The sequence below is a fragment of the Artemia franciscana genome, chromosome 7 (assembly GCF_032884065.1).
Source record: "Artemia franciscana chromosome 7, ASM3288406v1, whole genome shotgun sequence".
Classification (NCBI taxonomy): domain Eukaryota; kingdom Metazoa; phylum Arthropoda; class Branchiopoda; order Anostraca; family Artemiidae; genus Artemia; species Artemia franciscana.
Window position 1 is genome coordinate 48275296 of NC_088869.1, and position 25240 is coordinate 48300535.

Genomic DNA, 25240 nt, shown 5'->3' on the forward strand with positions numbered 1-25240 from the left:
TGTCTTAAAGCTCTTATTTTAAATCCCGACCTGATCTGATGACATTGGGGGGAGTTTGGGGGAGGGGGCCTAAAATCATGGGAAACGCTTAGATTGGAGGGATCGGGATGAAACTTGGTGGAAAAAATAAGCGGAAGTCTTAGATACGCGATTGACATAATTGGAATGGATCCGCTCTATTGGGGGGGGGGTTAATTCTGAAAAATTAGAAAAAATGACGTATTTTTAACTTACGAAGGAGTGATCGGATCTTCATGAAACCTCATATTTAGAAGGACCTCGTAACTCATATCTCTTATTTTAAATCTCAAGTGGATCCAGCGTCATTGGGGGGGGGGCGGAAATCTTAGAAAATACTTAAAGAGGAGAGATCAGGATGAAACTGGATGGGAAGAATAAAAACCTGTCTAAGATACGTGACTGACATAACCGGACCGAATTTGATCTGTTTGGTGGAGTTGGTGGGGGGGGGTAATTTGGAAAAATCAGGTATTTGTAACTTACGAAAGGGTGACCAGATCTTAATGAAATTTGATATTTAGAAGGAACTTGTGCTTTGAAGCTCTAATTTTAAATTCTGACCAGATCCGGTGACATTAGGGGGAGTTGGAGGGGGAAACCGGAATTCCTGGAAAACATGAAAATTGGGGCATTTTTATCTTACGAATAGGAGATCGGATCTTATGAAACTTGATATATATATATATATATATATATATATATATATATATATATATATATATATATATATATATATATATATATATATATATATATATATATATATATATATATATATATATATATATATATTGAAAGATCTTATGTCTCAGATGCTCCATTTTCGACTTGAAGTGGATCAGGGGACATAGGGGGCTGGATGAGGGAAATAAAAATCTTGGAAAATGCTTAGAGTGGAGATATCAGGATGAAACTTGATGGGAAGAATAAGCACAAGTTCTAGGTACGTCATTGACATAATTGGAACGGATCCGTTCTCTTTGGAGGAGCTGGGGGGTGTTAATTTGGAAAAATTAGAGAAATTGAGACATTTTTAACTTAAGAAATGGTGACCGGATCTTAATGAAATTTGATATTTAGAAGGAATTCATGCCTCAGAGCTCTTATTTCAAATCCCGACCAGATCTGTTGACATTGGGGGGAGTTGGATGAAGAAATCTTGGAAAACGCTTGGAGTGGAGGAATCAGGATGAAGCTTGGTGGATAAAATAGGCAAATGTCCTTGATACGTGATTGACGTAACCGTACTGGATTCGCTCTCTTTGGGGGAGTTGGGGGGAGGATTCAGTGATTTGGCGAGTTTTGTGCTTCTGGACGTGCTAGGACGATGAAAATTGTTAGGCGTGTCAGGGAGCTGCACAAATTGACTTGATAAAGTCGTTTCCCAAATTCGACCGTCTGGGGGGCTAAAGGGAGAGGAAAAATTAGAAAAAATGCGGTATTTATAACTTACGAATGGGTGATCGGATCTTAATTAATTTTGATATTTAGAATGACATCGTGACTCAGAGCTCCTATTTTAAATCCTGACCGGCATTAAGCCTCTGATTTTCCTTTTAAATCAATCTATTGATTCTTAGAATTTTTTTAGAGCTCATACCATATGAGCTGTTGGCTCTTAGCTCTTCTTGCCTCGTCACAAGTGCCATATGAGCTCTTAGCTCTTGTTGCTCTTTGAGAGTATCCATTGCTTGTTTGGCTTTTGCTTTGCTCGGGTTGCGTTTTTTCCTGCGATTCTTGAACCAGGGTTTGGTGCTATGATTTTGCGTATATTTTCTTGTTCATTAGAAACTATTTGTTCTTAACTTTGTCCATGTTGGCTCCTTGACTAGATTGTAATGGTACATCAGTGGGAATTTTAAACTATGTATAGTAAATACAGTGGTTTGAAGCATGAAGACAAATATAGCTACCCAATAAAAGCTGTCTACAGGTCGCCATCCTGGCGTCGGACGAGGAGGACCCTTGACCCTTCTCAGGTAAAAGTCATATGAAATCAGTTTTACTTCCAAAAAATTACAGGAAATTCGTGGGTTACGCTTTTCTAACGCTAGTTATGGTTATATTAGGTCACAACGTTTATTTTCCCAAATTACGTTACAACTCTTAATAGTTCAGTGCACCAACTTTCTCTCTCTCTCTTTTTCTCTTTCTCTTTCTCTTTCTCTTTCTCTCTCTCTCTCTCTCTCTCTCTCTCTCTCTCTCTCTCTCTCTCTCTCTCTCTCTCTCTCTACCCTCCCCCCTCTCTCTCTCTTACTCTCTTTCTCTCTTCTCGAAAGTAACTCATAATCCTTTCATTGAGGTTAGTATAGTTTTGGCTTTAGTAAGAATTTATCGGACAAACAAGAATTAGTCGTGAATAATACTATCAGGGAATACTTTTATTGTATTGTTATCGTGACCAGTTGATGTGGAGCATATGCTATTTAAACCTACTGTTGCTGTCGGAAAGAGCAAATGAAGATTAATAAAAACAAAGTTAATCGAAAAACTAATATTATCTCACCTTTATGAACTATTACTTTTTATAAAGAATAAAAAAACTAGTTATTTTCCTTATTATTTCTAGTTATTTCTGCATATACGACATCTTTTTTCTTTTCATTTTATCTTTTCTTTAGATTTGGGGGGGCACTGGAACATCATAGAGTGGCTGGTAATATATTAACTGTAATTAATGGCTCATTTTAAAGGAAATTGATGGGGTTGAAAACCTTTTGTAATTAAAATGTTATTTTTAAAATATAATCAATCTTTTACGATAAACCGCATTTTTCTATAACACATATTATAGCTCATGTTATTAACATCAGGAATTTGTCACATCTGCGTGCTTTTGTCATTAAAAAAAAAATTAAAATAAAATCAATATTTTTACAAAGAACTTCTAGCATTATAAGGAGCTTGTAGACATAGTTATGTAGAATGTAGTAATTTTTTTTTTTTGGGGGGGGGGGTTTAACAAACAAATCTGACTTGTCAATTGAAACTAGAATAATTCCTGAAAATTTTAAATAAAATAATCTTATCTATAACTGTATTATTATGCATTTTTATTATTGTATTGAAAATATATTACGGTCTCAAGAGAAAAAAGTAAAAGAAAGAAAAACCGAGAGAAGTATCAGAGCCAAGCAATCCAAATATCTACTGTAAGAAAACTGTTAAATAGCTGTAGTAGATCTGGTTGTTATAACATCTGGAATTTGTCACCTGTATGTGCTATTTTAATTAAAAAATATATTAAAGAACGAACTGTTGCCCATAGTAAATGAAAAAAATTCTAGTGAAGAACAAATCATGAATATAGCAAAGAACAGACCGCAAATCTAGTAGTAAGCAAATCATTATCAGAGCTGTAACGGTAGCTAGCAACCTAGTAAGAGACGATCACGCCCCATAGTAAGAAATAAAATAGCCCATAGTTCCTAAAAATAGAATCAGATCAAAAAACGAATACACTGTTAGAACCACCTTGTCAGAAACCCTTTTGTGGGAAACTTACAGATTGTTGGCTTGAATAACAAAGAAAACCCATTGGCTTGAAAAACACGAAAAGTTGCTTGAACTATGATTTCTGCCTCGACGGTATCTTTTTTTTCCGTCGAAGCTAGCAGAGCACTGGGACATCATAGAGAGCTGTCTAAGGGTTCATTTTAAAGGAAACCTACGTATTTAAAAACTTTTTGTAATTGACAAAAATAGTTTTTAATATAGACTCAATTTTTCACGAAAAAATATTTTCGTGTACAAGATCGGTGACTGACGTCATAATCTTAGATTGTACCATATATGGCGTAAAAGTAAATGCAATATTATGATGTTAGCTATAATGACATCAGTATATTTTAACTTATTTTCAGTTCAGAATTGCTAAAGTTATTATGCAAACTGCAAATATATTTATGGCGACTGAGCATTATAGTAAAGAACGAACTCAAGTCCAAAGGAACTGAGCACTATGGTTCATTCATATAATCTTTATTTTAGCTAGGAGGTAACTAAAACAAGTTTCTTTTTTAAATTTCAAATTTAAAAGATTCTGATTTAAATTCAATATATTAAAAGTTCTCCCCGACAAAGAATCAAACCCCGTTCTCTGGCGTGACAAATGGGCATGCTTACCGTTGTACTATCGGAGATGTTTTTAATGTATAAGTTACATATAAGACATGATAATGAATTCGTTAATACATTAAAGAATTAGTGTATTAAGAAACTGGGGGCAACTGGGGGAGAGATAGCTACCACTAGACCATGTATATTATATAATCCGGGTTGCATTACAGTTAAGAACGAATACCTGCCATAGTAATTGAAATATGAGCACCTTCGGGGGTAAGATAGTGCACCATCAGAGGCTGGCGAATTGGAACTTCACCAAAGCACTTGGTTATGGGTCCAGCGGGCTTTGATGAGGTTCTTTATAATAAAGAATGAACGCTAACTCAAAGCAACTAAAATACTAATTAATAATAGTAGCCTTAGCTTTAGTGGTAGCATTATCATCGGTCATATTTCCTAAGGCTATAGTAAAGAACGAACTCTAGCTCATAGCTACTGAAATCCGGGTTGCAGCAGTAGCTCGATCGATGACGTCCAATACTAAGAAATATAATAAGCCATAACACCTAAAAATAGAGTCAGGTCAAAACAAGATTACAGGAAGTGACAGGTCAGTGCATGGTTGTTCTCCGAATCATCATTGTTTATTATCAGTACAATTTTTACTTCTTTTGTTTTGACAATTTTTGTGTTGCAGGAAGTGAGAGTCCAGTATACGGTAGTCCTCCAGCAGCGTCTTTCCCTTCTCCGAGGATTCTAAGCCCTGTTCTGGACCCATCCAAATATTCAGACCTCATTAGTGGACTTGAAAACAGTGGAAATGAAATATCAGCACCTTATGAAATACCGCAATTCCCAATTGAACAGAGAGAAACCTTTAGTGCATTCACCAGACAACTGAGTGAAAAGTAAGCAGCCATATCATCTTTTTTCTTATTTTTCTTCTCTTTCAAACTTTTTCAAAAAAAGAATGTCAGATACACGTATATGTTCTTTTGAATGCGAACTCTCCCCCTTTTAAAGCCGTGTTCTTCTTTTATTGCATTTGTTTCTTTTCTGAACTTTTCAAAAAAAGCACCAATTAGATAAATATGGGAGGGATATAATTTCTTGTTAAACTTTTTTTTTGTTTGATGAACAGCGAGAACGTGCTTGTAATTAGTGAAAAAGACAACGAAATTACCATGTTTTGACAGCTTTACCATGTAACGGAAATAATGAACGTGTAACGGAAAAGTAACGGAAATAATAATATATAAAATTTGAATGAAATTCAAACAAATGCGTTGATAGGTTTAAGTCAAAAGAAAAACTATAAAACCAACATATTTCAGCATATTATATCAACTACAAGAATAAAAGAACATTTCTCATGACACTAATTTTAGTGTCTTATGACACTAAAATTAAAATCCAATTCCTTAAATTGGTTAAATGAAAACTTACAGAACCATACACGCTTTAAAACAGTAGGAAAACCCGACGATTCAATTCTTAGTGAAAAAGATCATCAATTTTTAGCTCAGTTTATATAGTCGCAGGCGTCAAGTTTAAAATTAAAGAACGTGTTGTAAAAATCAACAGGAAACGAGTGAAAAAAAAAATATATCGTCATGTAGCTTTAGTCAGTGTAACTTTACTGATTGCTGTAGCACAAGGAAAATACAACCATTAATTGGCAGTAAACTGGGTAAAAATCCATTGAATTGAAAATCCTCCGGGACGTATCTTGGCTCTAAAAGATTATCAAATATTATTGTCTGTGGACTTAGTAGTATGATACAACCGTCTTTTATGATCCAGAAGTTGTTTAAATAACCTGATCCCTTCTCCTGGCCTGAGCACTTCTAGCCACCCCTGGTTATTAGTCTAGCTTTATTTAGTGATCTCATTTGAACTGCCACCAGAACTATTCCCCCTTCTCGATCGATAAGCTCATTGAAGGTATACTCTTCTAAGTGAAGATCTGGAAGTGTTTCAACGGCCGTTAATGTCCCTCCGGTCTATTTTTTCAGTCATAGGTCTTAATGTAGAGATTTCCAAAACAGGTTTTATGGTAATTAGTCCAAATTTCGGGGTCTTAGAGTCTCGTCTATTTGGACCATCTTCAATTGGGCCTATAGATGTGTTAAAGTAGAACTGCACTATGAAAGAGAAGCGAACTCTTGTTATTCAAGGTATCAAGTGAAAACTTCAAAAGACGTATTACATGCTTGCTAAGATGTCCCTTTTTGTCTTTTTTTTTTCTGAACGCCTTACAATCCGTAGATAATTCTTCATATACTGTATTTTTTTCTCTGCCTTCTCCTATCCATCAAGAATACTCGCGTTGTTCAGAAATACCGACTATATGTTGTTACACAGAAATTGGATGATTTTCTTGTCTCAATGTATTTTTATTTGCATCATTTACTTTTGCTTCCGTGAAGTTTCGTTTGTGAGCTCGTGTGCATTTTATTTTAGTTCAGCAAACGACGCACCATTCGCACGAGATTCTGATTAATGGGTAATTCTTCTGGGATTAGTCTGTTTTGACGGGTTTTTTCGTGCTGAAAAATCTCTTCCTAGCTAATTTATTTACTATGGCCTGCCTCCCCATAGTAGCATAATATTTGTAGGCATGAATATATAATGGATCGGAGGTAATTGGCTTGAGGCTGTCTGTGCAGGATTTCGACTCTTGTTGATAAAAGAGCATCGCCAGCTGCTGAAAACCATGTTGTAACCAAGGTGGGCCCGGGATTCCACCAAGCCTCCATTCATACTTGAGGCCCCTGGGACTTCTTGCTGTCTGGTTCTAAGCCGGCTTAAGCGCTTCGCTATAGACTTGAGAGAAGATATGTTGATCCTGCACTGGTATCCGATCATTGCTTTTCTGAGGTCAAAATAATTTCAGTGATTTAAAGCACATGAAAATTGGGACTTTGAATGTTACGACGTTAAAAATGACTATCGTATCGACATTTTGACTGACGAATTCAGAAGGTTCGAACTGGACTTATTAGGAGTTTTAGAAACTCATTTCCCAGGGGTAGGAAGCTGGAAATTAGGTGATATATAATTTTTTTTTTTTACTCAGGCAGGAAGGATATGGTACATGGACAGGGAGTAGGGCTCATGATGAACAAGGAAGCCGCCAAGTCTTGTTTAGGCTGGGAATGCATTAATAATAGAATACTAATTGCTCATTTTATAACTAAATAGCTCAGGGTATCAGTTATAGTAGTATACACCCCGGTAGAACCGACAGACGGACAAACTAGTGATTCAGATGAATTTTACTTGCAATTACGGGAGCAAATAGACAGGGTCCCAGGTAGAAATATGGTGTTTTTACTAGAAGAATTTAACGCCCAAGTCGATAGAAATAGGGGTAGATGTTATCCTAGCCTAGGTTAATTTCGTGTAGGAAAAGAAAATAGTAATGGCTACAGATTTTTTCAATTTTGTAGGTATAAAAATTTAGTTATAACCAATACGGTGTTTGGTCATAAAATGACCTATGAGTTAACATGGTACTCAGGTGATGATTTGACAGCAAACCCTGTTGATTATGTTGTTGTAAACCGAAGACTGGCAGGATCAGTAAAAGATACTAGGGTGTATTTGAGTGCTGTTATTGATGTTAAAAGTAAATATCATCATCTAGTAGTGTCTAAGGTTAATGTAAAGCTGAAATTTCAGAAGGGTAACTACCTCCCGGGAAGTTATGGTGTTGGTAGACTCCAGGATGAAAATCTGAGACTTCCAGTAACAGTTGAATACTAAACTTAAGAGTTTAAAATTTGACAATGTGGAAGATGGTTGGAACAATTTTTGAAGTTGCTGATGGTGTCTTAGGGAAGAAAGATAGGACATCAGCTAGTAATATTAGTGCAAAAGCTTTATGTTTAATAGAGATGAGAAGGGGCTTGTACGAGAATTATCTGAGTGATAGATTATATGAAAACGAAAGGAATGTGAATAAAGTGGAGAAAGCATTAAAATATGAACTAAGGTGGTGTGAAGTGGAGGCCATGGATAAAATTGCCGAGGATCTGGAAGGTGCAGCTAGACGGCATAATAGTAACATATTGTACGGGTACGTTAATAAGTTGAGAGGGAGCAGTCAATCCAGGCTTGTCCCAGTTAAAGATAGGAACGGGGCTATAATTAGTGATAAGGAGAGAGTTAAAGAGAGATGGGCAGAACATTTTAAGAAATATGCTAAATGGAGATAAAGTTCCAGGAAAAGATATAGAGGAAAATGAAAAAGTCTGTGATACCTTTGATGTGAAGGTAGATTTTTTTGGTGAGGAAGAATTAGCGACAGTACTAAAAGGATTAAAAAATAGTAAGGCTCCAGGTGATGATAGTGCGGTAAATGAGTTTTTTAAATGTGGTGGTTTTGAGGTTAGAAATAAGCTTCGGAAAATTTTAAATATGATTTTTGAATATGGGAAGTGCCTAACGATTTTAGGAAAACCATAATTAAACCACTGTCTAAGAAAGGTGATAAGAGTGAATGTGGTAATTATCGAGGCATTAGTCTGGTCTCTGTAGGTAGCAAATTACTTAGTAATGTAATACTTTTTAGACTGAGAGATGCTGTAGACAAAGTTTTAAGAGAAGAACAGTGCGGTTTTGGAAAAGGCAGAGGAGGTGTCCACCAAATTTTCACTCTTAAGTTAACAATTGAGAAGTGCCTGAGATGTCAAACGCCCTTGGTCCTCAGTTTTGTAGATTCTGTTGATAGAAGAGCTTTAGCAAAGGTCCCATCGGTGTATGGTATATCAAACAAATACATTATACAAATAAAGTTATTTGTATATTATACAAATATTATACAAATAAAAACAAATACGTTATATACGAGAATGACACTGCTGCGGTCGAGGTAGGAAATGAGGTTAGCAGCTGGTTTCGTATTAAATCAGGAGTTATGCAGGGTTGTGTTCTATCCCCCTTTAAATTGATCATTTTGATGGACTTTGTCTTAAAGAGCACAGGAAGGGCAATGGGAGACCACAGAATCGAAAGGGAAGGAAAAACTCTCATGGACTGAGATTACGCTGATGATTTAAGCATACTAGATGAAAGTTTGGGCAAAAATGAATGAACTTTTAGAGGTTTTGAGAGTTTAGGATGCTAGAATATGTTTGAAAATTAATGTTAAGAATGATAAGTCAGTAGGGCTAGGAATAAGCGAAGATGAAGAAGGTGACGTTGAGTAACCAAAAGATTGATCGGGTTAGCAGCTTCACTTACCTTGGTAGTATCATTAGTAAAGATGGTGGGAGCAGTGAAGATAGTAAAAGTTGAATAGCCAAGGCTCAGGGCGGTTTTAAAGTTAAAACAAGTTTGGAAGAATAGGAAGATATGTCTGCAAACCAAGATTAGAATATTGGAAGCTACAGTGATGACAGTGGTCAAACATGGCTCTGAAGTATGGGTGCCCCGAAAAGTGGATGGTGATTTGCTAGATGTTTTCCAGAGAAATTGCCTATGGATTGTTCTGGGTACCCGGCTGACTGACTGTATTTCAAACAGTCGACTGTACGAAAAATGTGGTTCAATCCCGCTATCTAGAGCTATAATTGAAAGAAGATTGAGATGGCTAGAGCACGTTCCGCGGATTAAGCATGACAGATTGCCGAAGATTGTCCTTTTCTGCCAACCATCTAGGGCTAAACGGAAATCAGGTTTTCCTCGTCTGGTATAGGAGGATGTCATAAAGAAAGATTTAAAGGAAATGGTAACCTTACGGAAAGGTGTGAAGAGCTTTGAATGGATTGGGATGGAAGAGGAGCGTGCGTAGCTGTGTTGGCCTCAGGCGACTTGGTTCTGGGATGAGTTGTTAGTAACAGTTGCAGTATTTTCTTTATCCACTTCTGTACTACCATTTTAATGTTTTTTAAAGAGCATAGAAATGAAACTATTGCTTATATAACTATTATAGTAAGATCTTTATTTCACCCTCAATTTCTTATACCTTTGTTTTGCTTATGGCGTATGATGTTCCTTCCTAATTCCTGTCCAAAATTACTATCAGTTCCTATAATTTGGTAATTTTAAAGCTATGAAACAATATCATCTTTCCATTTTTCACTGACTTTAAAACAATCAATGCAATTCACCCAATCGGGCTCATCTTCATCAATTTTATTTCCCAAATACAAGCTAACCAAACCTTCCAACAATGAATCCAAAATGCATAGCTCTACTATTGTAATACTAATCATTTCCGAAACTAGAGATCTACGTATTTTTGATTGTTTATCATTTTCTCAATAATTGGTTCACTTGTGGCATGAAAGTTATGTGAGCTGTCTGTATCATAGGCAGCTCAATAGCGCTGCCTAAGTAAAGAGCGACATGGGCACAATATACTCTTGTTTTATTTTTATTTTTGACTGAGGAACTTCGTATACAAGAAATTGTCTTAGAAACTTCATAAGGAGCTCATTCGATCGGAAATTGAATGTTCTAGTGCCCTTTAAAAGAGTCGAAAGCTATTTAAGGTAACCGACCCCCCACAAACACATCCAATCAAACTTTTGAAATAGCCGTTTTGTTCAGTATAGTTGAAAGGTCTGGTTATTATGTTTTTGGCGATGCCAACACCCGAACAACCCTCCGGGCAAGGGCTGTAAGTTATGCAATTCGTTCATTGTTTACATATAATATTTGTTGTTGGGGAAAGAGGGCATGTTTAACCTTTACTATTTATAAAGATCAAGGGCATTGAGGTAAAGCTTTCAGGGAATGTTGAGGTGAATGTTGAACTAAATAAAAATACATTATTTGCATAAAGGTTGTCAAAACGTGTAACTCACGAATGACTGAGAGCATTAAGTTGGAACGTTCAGAGAATGATGAGGGGGAGGATCAATTGGCCAAAAAGGCAATACTTGCACGCTACTACAACTACTGCTATGATACTAGTAGTACTGAGGCTAAGGGTATAAGGGCGAAAATTTAAGAGAGTATTGAGGGGAAAGTTGAACTAAATTAAAACATGCTATATGAATACAGATTGTCAAAAGGGTGTATCAGCAATATATCGGGAACGGCGTAGTGTATCAAGCTGAAACTTCCAGGGCATGATGAGGGGATTGTTTAACTGACCAAAAGGCAATATGTGCATGCTACTACTACTACTACTAATGCTGCTGCTACTGCTGTTATGGAGTGCTACTCCATTACTACTAATATGATACAAGTACTATTGAGGCTAGGGGTATGAAGCTGAATTTTTAAGAGAATATTGAGGGGAAACTTGAACTAAAAACACACTATATGCATGCAGGTTGTCAAAAGGGTGTTTTTCATGAATGGCTTATGGTATTAAATTGGAACTTTCAGGGAATGCCTAGTGGCAATATGTACACGCTACTACTAATAGTACAGCCGCTATTGCTATTACTTCTCCTATTCCAACTACTACTTCTATTGCAACTAACAGTAAGACTATTAAACTGAAAATTTTAGAAAATATTGAGGGGAAGTCGCTCTAAATTAATACACACTATGGACATTCAGGCTATCTAAAGGGCGTATCGGCAATATCATAGCAACGGCTTATTGTATTAAGTTAAAACTTCCAGGACTTGATGGGGGAATGTTCAACTGACCAAAAGACAATATGTGCTTAGTAATACTGCTACTAGTACTGCTGCTACTACCGTTAGTATTGCTACTAATATTACAATTACTACTACTTGTAACACTCCTACTACTACTACTGTAAATACTGCTACAACTAAGGCTAAGGGTTTGAAGGTGAAAATTTTAAAGAATATTGAGGGGGAAGTTGAACTGAATCAAAACACACTCTGCGCATGCAGATTGTCAAAAGGGCGTGTTAGCAACATTTTAGGAACGGCTTGGAGCACAAAGTTGAAACTTACTGGGTTTGTTGCAGGGGATGCTGAAATAACCAAAAGGCAGTACTTGCATGCTGCAACTACTACTTCTATTACTGTTATTGCTACTATTATTACGAGTGCTTCTACTAATATTTCTACCAAACCTAAGGGTATTAAGGTGAAAATTTCAGGGGATTTTGAGACAATGTTTAACTAAATCACGACACACTATGTGCTTGCAGGTTGTCAATAGGATGTATCACCAATGCCCCAGGAACTGTTTTACGGAAATAAGTTGAATCTTTCAGCGCATGTTGAGGGGGATTTGAAAAAAAAACAAAACGTATTGTACTGCTGCTACCACCAATACAGCTATTACTACTAAAGCTATGGATAGCAAGGCGAAACTTTCAGGAAATATTGAACCAAAACAAACACGCTGTGAGCATGCAGATTGTCAGAAGGGTGTACCAGCAATATCTTAGGAACGGCTTAGATTATTAAGTTGAAACTTTCAGTGTATGTTGAGGTGGACTTTGAACTAGCCAAAGGGACTATGTGCTTACTACTGCTAGTTCTGTGATTACTACAACTAGTGAGACTATTGGTATTAAGGTGAAACTTTCAAGGAATGTTTAGGGGGAGTTTCGGATAAATCAAAACAAACTATATATATGCAGGTCTTCAAAAGGACACAATAGCCATATTTTAGGAATGGCTTAGTGTGTTTAGACAACTTTCAGTTGACTTTAGAGTATTAAAGTAACTTTCATGGCTTTTCAGGGCGTCTTGAGGGGGCTATTGAATTAACAAAAAGGAACTTTGTATATACTACTAGTACTAATACTGCTGCTACTATTACTACGACTACTAATTCTGAGGCTAAGGATAGAAAGTTGGAACTTTGAGGGAATGTTTAGGGGGATGCTGAACTAAATCAAAACGTACTCTGTGCATGAGGTTATCACATTAGCGCATAAGAAATATCCCAGGGATGATCAAGGGTTCTAAGTTGAAACTTTCAAGGCATTTTAAGGGGGATGTTGAACTAGGCAAAATGCAAAATGTGTATACTATTACTGCTATGACTGGTGCTAGTATTCCTACTACTAGTTCTACTGAAGCTAAGAGTATTAAGGTGAAACTTCCAGGGGATGATGAAGAGGATAAAACACACTTTGGGATGCAGGTTATTAAAAGGGCATAACAACTATTTTTAGCTGAGCATTACTAGAGTATTAAGTTGAAACTTTTAATTCATGTGGAGGGGTATACTGAGCCAACCTAAAGGTACTATAAGCTTACTACAACTACTACTAATAATACTACTGCTAAGACTAAGGGTCTTAAGGAGAAATTTTCAGAAAAAAATGTCGAAGGGTGTGTTGAGTTAAATTGAAAATGCAGGCTGTCAAATGGCTTTGTCAGGTATCTCAAAAACTGCTTAGAGTTTAGGTTGAAACTTTCAGGGCATTTTTATTGTTGAGTTGTATTTTGAACTAATAAAAATTTACTATGTATATAGGCTACTACTACTAGTAGTAGCAGTAGTACTATTGCCACCTACTGCTATGGCTAATGCTAAGGGTATTAGTAAAATTTTCAGAGAACGTTGAGGGCGATGTTGGACTGAATATAAACACACTATGTACATGTGGGTTATCAAAGGGGTGTATTAGCAATATCCTAGCAACGACTTAGGGTATTAAACTGGAACTCCCACGGCTACTACTTTTGCTACTATTACTGCTACTATTGAACTAACTCAAAATTGCTTAAGTGCATCCAGGTTATCAAGATATCCTGGTGGGATATCTTGGGAATAAAATAGGGTATAAAATAGAAACTTTCACGGAAAATGTATGTTGCTTTAAAAATAGTTCAAAAGGCACTATGTCTTTGCTGTTTGTCAATAAGACGTCTCAGCAATATCTCAAGAACAACCGAGGGTATTAAGTTGAAACTTTCAGGGCTGCTGCTATTGGTACTTCTGCTCTTGCAACTAAATCAAAAAAGTGTAAGTGCACCCAGGTTGTCAAAATAGCATGGATACAATGTTTTATGAAGAGTATTAAGTTTTATTTTTCAATGAAACTTGAGGATGTGTAAAACTAATCCAAAGAATAATGTTTTTGTTCAAATTTTCAAAAGGGTGTATATTATTGAAAATTGTTGAAAAATTTGGTCCACATATAAATACTAAGCCAAAATATGCATTCTTATAGAGAAGGAATTACCGGACACAGAATCATTTAGCTCGAAATAAGGATTGTTTTCAGTAAAGGGCAAATATGTTCTGGTCTTTAGAAGGCTTGGAAGGTGTCAGTCTTGCTTATCTTAGTTTCTACTTGTTTTGAGTTTGACTCGGTTGTTTATTGTAATTTCTGTTCTTTTGTGGTTTCATTTATTTATTGATTTTGATTTGTTTGTAAAGTTGTTTGACTTTATCTCTGCTCATTTTTGATTTAGTGTAGCTCTTTACTTTTCGTTGGAAAGCTTCTTTTGTAGAAAGCCTTTGTTTTAAACTAATAAACATCATTGACAAAATGATTAGTTTTAAGCTAAGAAGGTACATGATTGAAAAGGTCTGGACCAAAAAAGTTATTTGTACCTGGGCCATAAGAACACACCTTTATAAAGATGGAATCAGTTCTTCTTCTTTTTTTTTCACTGATGCCAATCAACAGATTTCCAAGATATAAATTGTGTCTGATCTGCTTGAATAATTCACTTGAGAGACAAAACTTACTTCAGAATGTTGCAAACTAAATTTAAGAACATCAAACAGTATAAGATTACAAATAAGTCCCCCCCCCCAAAGAAATTAAAAATTAAATGTACTAAATGTTGCTTTTTTGGGGAACAAAATTTCTGTTCACCTAAAAAAAATCTTTGAAAAAAAAGGGATTAGCTGATATTTTCTCCCTTTAGTTAACATGTAAAGTGATAACATGCATTTATTACAGCTTTTTGACATAGCATTATCTTCACCTACGCAAAACCCATAATTCAAGGAAATGGTTACTTGAAATAGCAGTAAAATTTAAATTTAAAACATTTTAAGGGACTTTATCTATATATATATCTTTCTAAATTAGAATTTTACAACTGAATCTTGAGCCTCCTCCATGTTGTCTTGCTGATTTCAAATTTGGCAAGCAAGCTCAAGTCAGATGGAAAAGTGTTATAAAATCGTTTGACAGTTCTCGTAAAAGGACTTGAATGATATAAATCATTTATGTGTTGCAAATGAAAAATTTGTCATTTTCCAATCACTGGTTCAATAACGATTGTATGAAAGTGAGACCAAGCTTTTGTTTTTCAGAGAAAAGGAATTTTATTAGCCTACTTCTTTGTTTTCATGGCAACCCTCAAGACTAAATTATGCTAACAATTAGGAAGGTTAACAAAAAGGGTTCGTTTAGTTCATCTTGATTATTGCTATGTTCACTTTTGTATTGGAAATGTAGTCCTGGCTACGGATAAATCCAGGGCACTTAGCATGTCTAAATTTTATCACATTTTTGTCTTCGAAAACGAGGGACTTTCTATTTCTTTTCATCGTTTGCTTTGTATGTATGGCTTCAACCAAATGGTGAGTGGTATGGCTTTTAAAATTTAAGTTTGTACTTACGTGTCATAGCGACCGCACCAGAGAAATGAAGTTTGGTAAATTCTAATGAAATATACCAAAATTTGATGAAAACATAATACTATATTAGCAAAATTATGGAAACTACAAAAGAAAATTATGGAAAGCAGACCGCCCAGAACGCAAGTATATCAAGTACCTAACCTACTCTATATATTAAATATTTGATTAAAATATACCTGTGTAGTAGTTTATCTAACTGAGACTAAGCTAATTATCTCCGAATACAGACAGAGAAACCGGTTTTACTCTGACCAAGAACTTGGGTGTGGTCAATATAACACGTAAGTACCTTTAGATTTAGGCTCAATATTATCCTCTTTTCTTTTTATTTTACCTCGTCATGTATCAACAATCAAAAGCATTGCGCAATTTACTTGTATCTTCGAATGAATTAACCTTCATCAATGGAAAAGGAAAAACAACTTTAAGAGGAGTGGAGACTTCTTCTATTCAGGGAATGTTGGGGACTAATGATATTACTTTAATTAGAAAACATTATAAAGTATTTCTTATTTGAAAAATATGGGAGAAGTGAATTTTATTTTGACTAGAACATATTTGGAAAGTGTGATGTTCTGAGCGTTTGAATTTTAAAGTCAATTAGGTTGGAAAGTCGACAAACACCACTTTTAAAAGCTAGAAACTCGATATGTGTGAGTTAAGTACAATAAAACTGGCTCAGTGCAAATTTTCGAAGTATTCAAAACTCGATTTGTAGTTTTTAAAATACAATATCCCTTCAGGAGTCGACGGGAGTAACATGTCAAGATTTTAAATGGGCCCCATCTATGATTTTAGACATGATGTGTACCACTTAAACATAGTGCTATTATCCTCCCCATAGTGTTAGTACAGTAAATGTTAAGGTTTAACGTCAAACAAATTGTAATAGTTTTGATTTTGGTACCATTTGAATTGGAAAAAAAAATTGTCTACAACATATAAAAATTGGCAAAAATCGTACAAGGCAAAATTGACCGTTTTTCGTCTTTTCTTCTAAAATGACGACTTTTTCAAAAGAACTTAAATCTGCACGTATAGAAAGCCAGTAATAGGCAAATCTGGTACGTAGATCACGAATATGCTCTTTGTTTTTGTTTTGAACGCTCATGTTCAGTCCCCCCTCCCCCTCGTAAATCAAGCGTTGTATAGGCCTGGGAGCAAAATTACGTGAAGCTGAATTCACACAGACAAAAATTGGACTGCTAATGCAGAAAAGAAGTCATGTTCATATCAATTTACCCCCCTCCCTATCCTCCACCCAAAACGTAATCACCCCGAATTCTTAGAATCCAATAAGCAGCTTCTCACAACTAGCTGAATCATTGATTTTAAATTGAAGAAAAAATCACAGACAATTTGAAATTGCAACAGGATTGGAGATTCATTACATTTATTTATTTAATCACATGTGTTCTTCATCTTCGATTTGGACCTGAGTATTAGAGCAACTAGTCCCTTTGCAAGATTTTTAAGCAATATCGCATTTGATGGCATTTCGATGACAGCTGCATCTGTCACTATCACAGGATCCTCTGCAACCACACTTCCCGACAGCGAGAATTTTCTTTCGTGCTGCTGGAAGATCTGTGAGGATAGGGTACAGCATGCCGTTCTTAAGTATCCATCCCCACTTCTCAGGATCAAGTCTGAAGCCCAATCTAATCTTGTACTTGAAGATTGGTTCGGAAGCAGTGAAGTTTTGCTGCTGTTAGATCGTGGGGACGGACGAAAGTTGTACACGTTGCTACTTTCTTCGGAAAGACTTGGTGTCGTTAACTGTCAAGATTACCAGTAGATTTTCCACCGTACAATATAGAAAGTGCAGCCTCTCCAGCTGCTTTAATCCCTTCTTTAGAAGAATTGATTCTAGAAAACTTTGAAGTATTTTCCCTTTGCTGTTCGTTGTCTCTCTGCCTTTTAAGCGCAATCCCTTTGCCAAGTCTATTTAGACGGGAAGTTGTGTCGCAGCCAAGAATTGTGTTAGCAAAAGGAAGCAGTTTGCAGGTTTCAGTCCCAATCTTCTTAACAATGCCTTTTATGTTCTAAGTTGCACCTGAAGTGGTTTGCTTAGGCTCACTATGCAGGTAGACCTTGTGGTGCTCAGGAATACAATGATAAAGTAACTTCACCGACAAGTCGGTATCGTCACCGATAACTACAGTGTCCCAAGTCTTCGAACACTCAACCGCTGTAAGCGCAATAAGCATGTCAGCATTAGCTTTAGCTTGGACGGTTCTCAGACTTTTGCCTCGTAAATAATCGCAAGTTGTGTTGACAAAACGGGCTTTGTTCTTTTGCACGATAGAAAGTCCTCTTTTTTGGTGGTAAGTCTTATTTCTTGGCGAAACAGTACTTACCCTCCAGTGACACGGTTTCGCTTAAGAAGAGTCATATCATTTGTCGAAGCGGGGATGTCATAGCCATTAAAGACAATAATGGCGTCTGTGTATTTGGTTGAAACGTAGTAACGATTTCTGAAAGTCGCTGGATAGCTTTTGCTAGCTGTGGTTTATTTGGCTTTCGAGACATGCCAGAATCATCAAAAGGCGACATAGGATTGGAACAAAGTTCATACCTAAATGAAGATTCTTCGTCCAGATTCAGTCTTTTGCATATAGTTAAAAGACACTGAAATAGCAATGAAGGGTCTAAATGGTGGATTTCTCCCCCATTTTTTCGCTTCGCGGTCATTAAGACTGCCTGTTCCTTTCGTTAGAAAGACTGCTCCTTCAGAAATGTCCCTACTATCCCGTCAACAATCTTCTTCCCGACTTCCTCTGCTTTATCGGCGTTCACATTTTCTGCAGTAGTCATGCCAGTAGCAAGACTTCGTCCCTGTGTTTGTCGCTTGTATGATACGAAACATCTGTCAGCTAACGTGAGCACAGGCTGGATGTCCCATTACCCAATGAAGTCTCTGTACTTCCGTCATTCCTCTACCTCTAGTCAATCCAGTTGTCGTTTCAGACTTTTTCGGAAGACTGGAAAAGTGTTGGGTTTGTATGTTCAAATCTGTTCATCTGCTGTAGGTACAGCCTAGCCGACTTTGTGTAGCTGTTGTGACCAGCTGCTGCCAGGTAAGGGAGCATGTCGGAAATTGTTTGCAAATGAAGTTTCCAAACACCAATGTTCAAGTTGCCAGAAAAAAATGCCCTACCTAAAACAGTATTTGCAGTTTAACTTTTGAAAGTATCAATCAACCAAACTAGTAATCCTTCCTTGAGACATGAAGGCTAGATGGCACTTTTAATAATTTTTGTGAATTTTTCACCAAAAGATGTCTGAGTAATTGAGAGTCTCTGGTTCAACCCTGACCTCAACTATATAAAACCTGGTTTCACGTGCGTCAAAAGCTGATCGCTTTAGAGTATGAATAACACCAATTTCTTCAGATGCTTTTAACAGCTTCACAAAACATTCTTGCCATACCGTACGTATAATTATAAGGTTGTGGTTATCTTCCGTACATCTCAACCATTCTAGTGGAGAAGCAGTATTTATTGGCAATAAAATGTATCCTTACTTTTGATGGCTTATAGTAAAACATAACCATCACGACTTTTCACTATTTAGCTATGCTCCGATTTCAGCTTGGCAAAACCTACCTTGGATCTTGAATGTAACTAAAAAGTTAACTAGAAGCCAAAATTGATCAGTAGGCGTACATCAGTAAGCGCAGATGCGGGACAATTTTGAGATTTGTGAAAAACCATTTATTTGATTGGGTGTGTGTGGGGGGGGGGGGCAAAATATGTAAGATACTAGGACATGACTTTTTCCTAGCATTTCGGCATTGAAAGTGTACATTATCTCCGCGTGGATCCGACCTCGAGAAATATTCAAGTTATATCAATTCACACTTTATCACGTGCACGTGTGTGTGTGTGGGGGGGGGGACGACTCATGGATGGTCAAAACATAAAACTGAGTTCATATTCGTGATGTATGTACAGGATTTTCCTATCGCCGACTTTTTATAGTGGAAGTAGTATTTTTAAGTCGTTATTTTGGAGAAAAAAGACCGATAAAAGTCAATTTCACCTCGACCGATTTTAGTCGATTTTGTATATCCTGTAGAATTTTTTTTTTTTTCCAGTTTGAATGACACCAAAATCAAAAGTATTGCAATTTGTCTTAGGTAACCCTTAAAATTAATGTAGATTGACCATACTTTGCATACAAATACTGAACTGAATATCTTTTCATCTACAGAGTTTTTCTAGAATGTGTTGGGAAAAGTTCAGTAAAAACAAATTTGTTTTTGAGGCATTGTTATAATAGCTGGAAAGTTTTCAAGATTACATCCCTTGGCTGTCAATACACTTACCCGTGGCTTTTCTACAACTCTCAAGACTACCGTGAACGTGGATTCTTGAACACTTTCTACGGTGCGCGGGCAAACTTCATTAAAGTGACTTAAGGTCCCATAATGGTGTGTTTTGAGGCAGAATCTTACTCTTAGGAATAGGAATAACTTGACGGTGCCAAGTTGAAACTTTAAAGGGTTTGGAAAATTGTATTTATCATTGTGTACTCTGTGACCTTGGATCAAGTGTGGCTTTTATTCGTTATTGTAATGCGATTTAGCATTTTTAGCAATGGCTGACCTCATCCAGTTGGTCCTTCTTTTTGGTCCTGTTACTGCTCCCTGGTAAATTACCATTTACTGTCAGCCTCTTCTGTAAATAGTTGTTGTGAACCACTCAATTAGTATTGAAGAAAGTGACAAACATGGCTTTTGCTCTTGATTTGCTCATTTGAACCCTTTTTGAGGCTTATTATTGTGCCTTACAGCATTTGGAGCTTTTCCATTTGTTTTTGTTTTTTTTAAACATACTTGAATTCGTCTCATTTGAATACGTTGTTTAAAAGTTCAAGGGCTTTAACCCGTTATGACATGCCTTCGTAAGCTGACACTTGCCTTTGATTTTAGTCAACCGGCAAGACCCTTGGGACGAATTTTGGCACAGATTTTCCGCATGTCCAAATTTCCAGCGATAATGCTGTGCACTTTCCCATTGTAAATCCCAATCGTGTCGGCAATTATGTGAACACTTTATCACGGTCTGAATGCAATCACATTTGACACTTCTTCTTGTGCTTTTTTGGGGCCAAACGAATTTTGGGGCCACAAGAATCCAGATGAATGAATGAGTCACATCAGCCGCGATCTTGTACCAGTTCTTCAGCAAACCGGAGCCACCATCTCTCCTGTCTTCTGCCAAACTTCCGCTAGTTGTGCCATGGAATTTTCTGACAGTTACTCACCATTTCTTCAATTGACCGTCTGGTCACCTCCACCAATCTTGCAAAGCAGCAGCTAGAAGCACTTGCTTGATGAAGAGGTCAGTGGATCTCCTCAGTACATTGCCAGTCTTCTCTGTGTGAAAATTCTTACAGTGGGCTCGGTGTTACAGGAGCAGTACCGCACATCAACATATGTGATTCTGTAGGAGTATCTTTTTTCAGGGTTTATTGTAGATAGCGCGTTAAATACTTCCATACCATGAAGATGAAGCGTCTTTTATGCCAAAGGGTTAACTCCAAAGAAGATAGCAGAAATGACAGCCGCTTTGTAAACAGAAATTCTAGTCCTCTTGCTTATATCCCGCTGGCTCCATTGGTGACAGCGCAGCTGTAAAGAGAGGGCATGTGCTTTGTTGATTCCGTTCTGTATGTCACAGTCACAGCGTCTACTTCAAACTATACCTTTTGAAAAACTTGATTCTTGAATTTCTAGCAAACCATGCCTAGGTTTTCATGCTCGATTTCTCTTCTACAATACGAAATTGATGGTGCAGCACTCTTCCAATGTTTTGCTGCATTTTGCGCTTGCGTCGAGTCATTTTGTAGTGGTCCGGTAAAAACACAGTCTAGCCAGAACAGACGCTAGGAGAAGACCAGTGCTTTGCGTATTTTGAAGATGTCATCGTCATCACCGAGCATGGTTATGGGTGCGCTCTCAAGTACAGTTACAGGGAAAAAAATTATTCCTGATATTTTTGTACAAACCCTGTGATGATGGGTCTCTTATTTGATACTATTTTAGTTGACAGAATACAAGTGTACATGTCATTACCATTCTATTCCAGTTGCCTTAATCCCAAATCTTTGAAAACTTTAACATATTTTTGTAAATATCAATACAAGAAGAGCGGATAAGTCTCGCATCTTTGTAATCCCCCCCTCACTATCATTTGCTACTGCACCGAGCTACTACTTTGAAAATTCTAATGCAAATTGGGTATATTTTGCTTACATTAGAGTTTTACTTCCATTGCGTGTTTTTTCCTATTCTTTGAATTTTCACCCTCACCCCTTAGCCCATCCCTACCTCTTTTGAAAAACATATATGCTTTATAATTGATTTAACATTTTTTTTTTCATGCTATTCGTCCCATGCAAAATTTAAATATTTGTATAACTCTGTTGAACAATCTTTTGAATGATATTGAATCAAAAAAGCTAATATTACTTTGCAAAGGTAGGATCACTATGTAGGATCATTTCCAAATTGAGTATTCTCTCAGTAGTAACATCGCAAAAGTGCTTTTTTGTTGGAAAATGTGTTGCATAAAAATATTTTTATAAAAAATAGAAGACGCAGTTTGTTTTTATTTCGCAATCTATCCCCTTTTGAATAGACATCGTTATTCTTGGAAGCCTTTCAAGTTTTCTCATCTCTTTTTTTGGAACTGTGGAACGCAGCAGCAAAAGAAAACTTTTTCTGTAAAATTCCTACCTTGGCCAGTTCTTACGATTTGCTTTCCGATCCTCGTTTATAATAACTTATAGGGATTAAATAATGTATGAACTTTGTGAAAGTAACCGCGATTGGTAAGTTTCGTCGGAATGTCTGAGTAGAGTACTCACTTGATCGATCACTTGATCGAATTGAAGTGTGAAACCAGATATTAGGGTAGCAGATTAACGTGATCGCGGGTGTGTCATCAGGCATGTGTGCTGGAATAACTGTGAAAGTACATTCGTCATAACTGTTTAATCTGAGTGGGTACTAGCGTTTAGCCAAAAGAGCTAATATCGTTCAGAAATAGACTTTGATATCGGAGTCGAGAGTACAACTAAGAACGTCTAAAAGTCGAGAGTCGGCAAAATACGAATAAACTCAGATTCCAATAACTATGTTGTAAATGTGTATCTATGTTACTATCAATGATGGAGTTTTTGTTGGACGAGGGAGGGGTTGTTCGCCAAAGTGGATAGTATATTCCACATTGTGTATTACAAATCTTCTCCTCATAGGGATCCATAATAAGCATTACTATATAAAGAAAGAACCCAAATATGTTACTTTCCTTATTTCTACTACTCATTCTAAGATAATTCAAGTTTGTAGTCAGCTCTTTTTAGAATTCAAGCGGGGAGCAATAAAATTTTGAACTTTATTAAGTACATTAGTGGAGTGTTTAACCAAAAGTGATATTCAGTAGTTCGAAAACAGGCCTCAAAGTCGGACTCGATAGTATTATTTCACTCAATTGTAAGTCGAAGTCGTCAAAAACAAGCTACGATTTTGATAGCTTTTCAAATCTGCTTAATAAACACTTTGGGGTTGTTAATTCGATACATAATCCGTCAAAAAGGGTCTGGGTTATTCTTGTTGCAAAGAAATACCAATCTAGGTGAATATTCTAGTGCTGAAAAGTTTTAGTAAAAGCCAGAGCCTGCATATGGCGTCTAAAATTTGGCACCTCTGAAAATCAAAACAGTTGGAGATGAAATCGAAATGTTAACATTCTAGGTATCAGAGTTACCATTTATAATTTGACAATTCTAAAGGCTGGTCAAATAACAAATAAATTGTCAGATATTATAAATAAATGCCAAATAAATCTTATTATAGATTTAAAAATAGATACATGTACTATTTTCTGGGTTGACAGTTGTCAGCCTAGAGACAATTGATAAACAATTGTCTTTTTTCAGTTTTTCGTCTTTTTCACTTTTCTGTTCGTTTACTTCTTATTATCTTCAGTTTCAAATTTAAAGGGGAGGACCAAGAGGGAGCTAAGAGCTTACCGAAGGTATTATATGACTCATTTGGTGTTAGCCATCGATATTGATTTGCTGAACTTATAGAATTTCTGTGGTTTATTAAATCTTAGTGAATAAACTTAAAATTCGATAATTTAGGCTGCTTAGGTTTGAGCTTGATTTTAATGAATCTCATATTTCCTGATTTTTGACACGAATCGTAAATAGCACCTTCGAACTGGGTAATAGAAATAGCGCATGAAAAATAATAAGAAATTTTGGCCCAGGTTTCTTGCTAGTATAAATATGGGGTAGTGTTTTTTTATGCAATCCAAAAATGAACACTAACAAATTTTCCCTTGTCAGGGGGTATCGCAGCCCCTATCATTACATATGTTTGTGATTCAGTAAAAGGTACATCGTAATAATTTAAGGACACCAAGAAAAATAAAGCAAAAAGAACAAGCGAAAAATCATTTATAGTAACTTTGAAGGTAAATTTTGCAACAGAAAATAAATTCCTTTTATGAGCTTTAAAAACAATCGCAATATAATATATATAATATCGGGGGATGGATATAGCATGTGTTCTGATAGATGTGGTTCTTTGACAAGAGGAGTAAAGATTTTGCTTTTCTAAGCTATTTTGCAAAAGCCTTAATTTTGAGAGGTTTTTGTATTAGCTATGTACACCAGAAAAAAAATAGTGTGGAAAGAAAATCGAAAACATATCCCATCGGTTCTGAATATGTTTTATTTTGATATTCCGAAGCTTCTAAATGGGCAAATTATTGGGTTTTTAACCTTAGTAATTTGTGTTATATCGTGAGTATGTCAATTTTTCCTCTTTTTTTTCTATCCTTCTCGATCTCAGATTATTCAGTCCCAGTTACCCATTCTTATCTTTACGAAAAGAGATAGACTAGAGGTCATTATTTGATGAACGCCGCTAACTTATACTGTTTAATTTGGCTTAGAAACAGATAAATCTGAGCATCCGTTGAATCTTCGTCAGGAAGTAATAATACGTGCTGACTGTGTAATTAATGTTTGTTTTTTTTTCTTGGTCGGCTCTGGTTAGTAACGCAACTCCTATTTGAATTTAATTGAATCTTTCTGAGGAATATAATTAGAAAGTGTATTGGATCACCCTAGGACAAAAGTTTAACCAAAAACACGCCCAATACCGGAAAGACAAATATTCGTAGGCTATTAGTTTCAACACTTGTGGTAAATCTATGGATAGTGACTTTATATTATGTCTATGACACAATAAACTTATTATTTCGCCTAAATTTACAATTTTCGGATTTGTCTCCAAATGCCAAAAAAATATTTAATCCTTTCCCAAATTCTATTTTAATACTTTACCTTTTTTCACAGGATATTCACCATTTATCTACACTGTAGATTCAACAGTATAGTTTAACTAAGATAAATATTATAAAAGTGCAGTGCAAAAATTTCATTTCTGAATTTAAAATATATCGTAAAATACTAAAATAGACGAGGCACGTATACAGGAATATATTTCAAAGGATAGTGGAAAATTCTAAGGAAATGAAAATTAAACAGAAGATAAAAGAAAGCTATTAAAGTATTAAGATGGTTGCTGGGACCTGGGCCCGTCGTAATTTCCTTGGCATCATAATTT

General features: G+C 36.2%; 1 protein-coding gene across 5 annotated transcripts in view; it reads left to right on the forward strand.

Moving 5' to 3' along the window:
• The window catches only part of LOC136029397 (AMP deaminase 2-like), a 121745-nt gene that overhangs the window by 22713 nt on the left and 73792 nt on the right, over nt 1-25240 (forward strand). For 4 of the 5 annotated variants that reach the window (XM_065707746.1, XM_065707747.1, XM_065707744.1 and 1 more), the window contains exon 2: nt 4784-4994. In XM_065707746.1, the coding sequence (XP_065563818.1) occupies nt 4784-4994 (211 nt within the window). Of the gene's footprint in view, nt 1-4783; nt 4995-22350; nt 22429-25240 lie in introns of those variants that run through there. The other variant, XM_065707748.1, reaches the window with a different exon arrangement.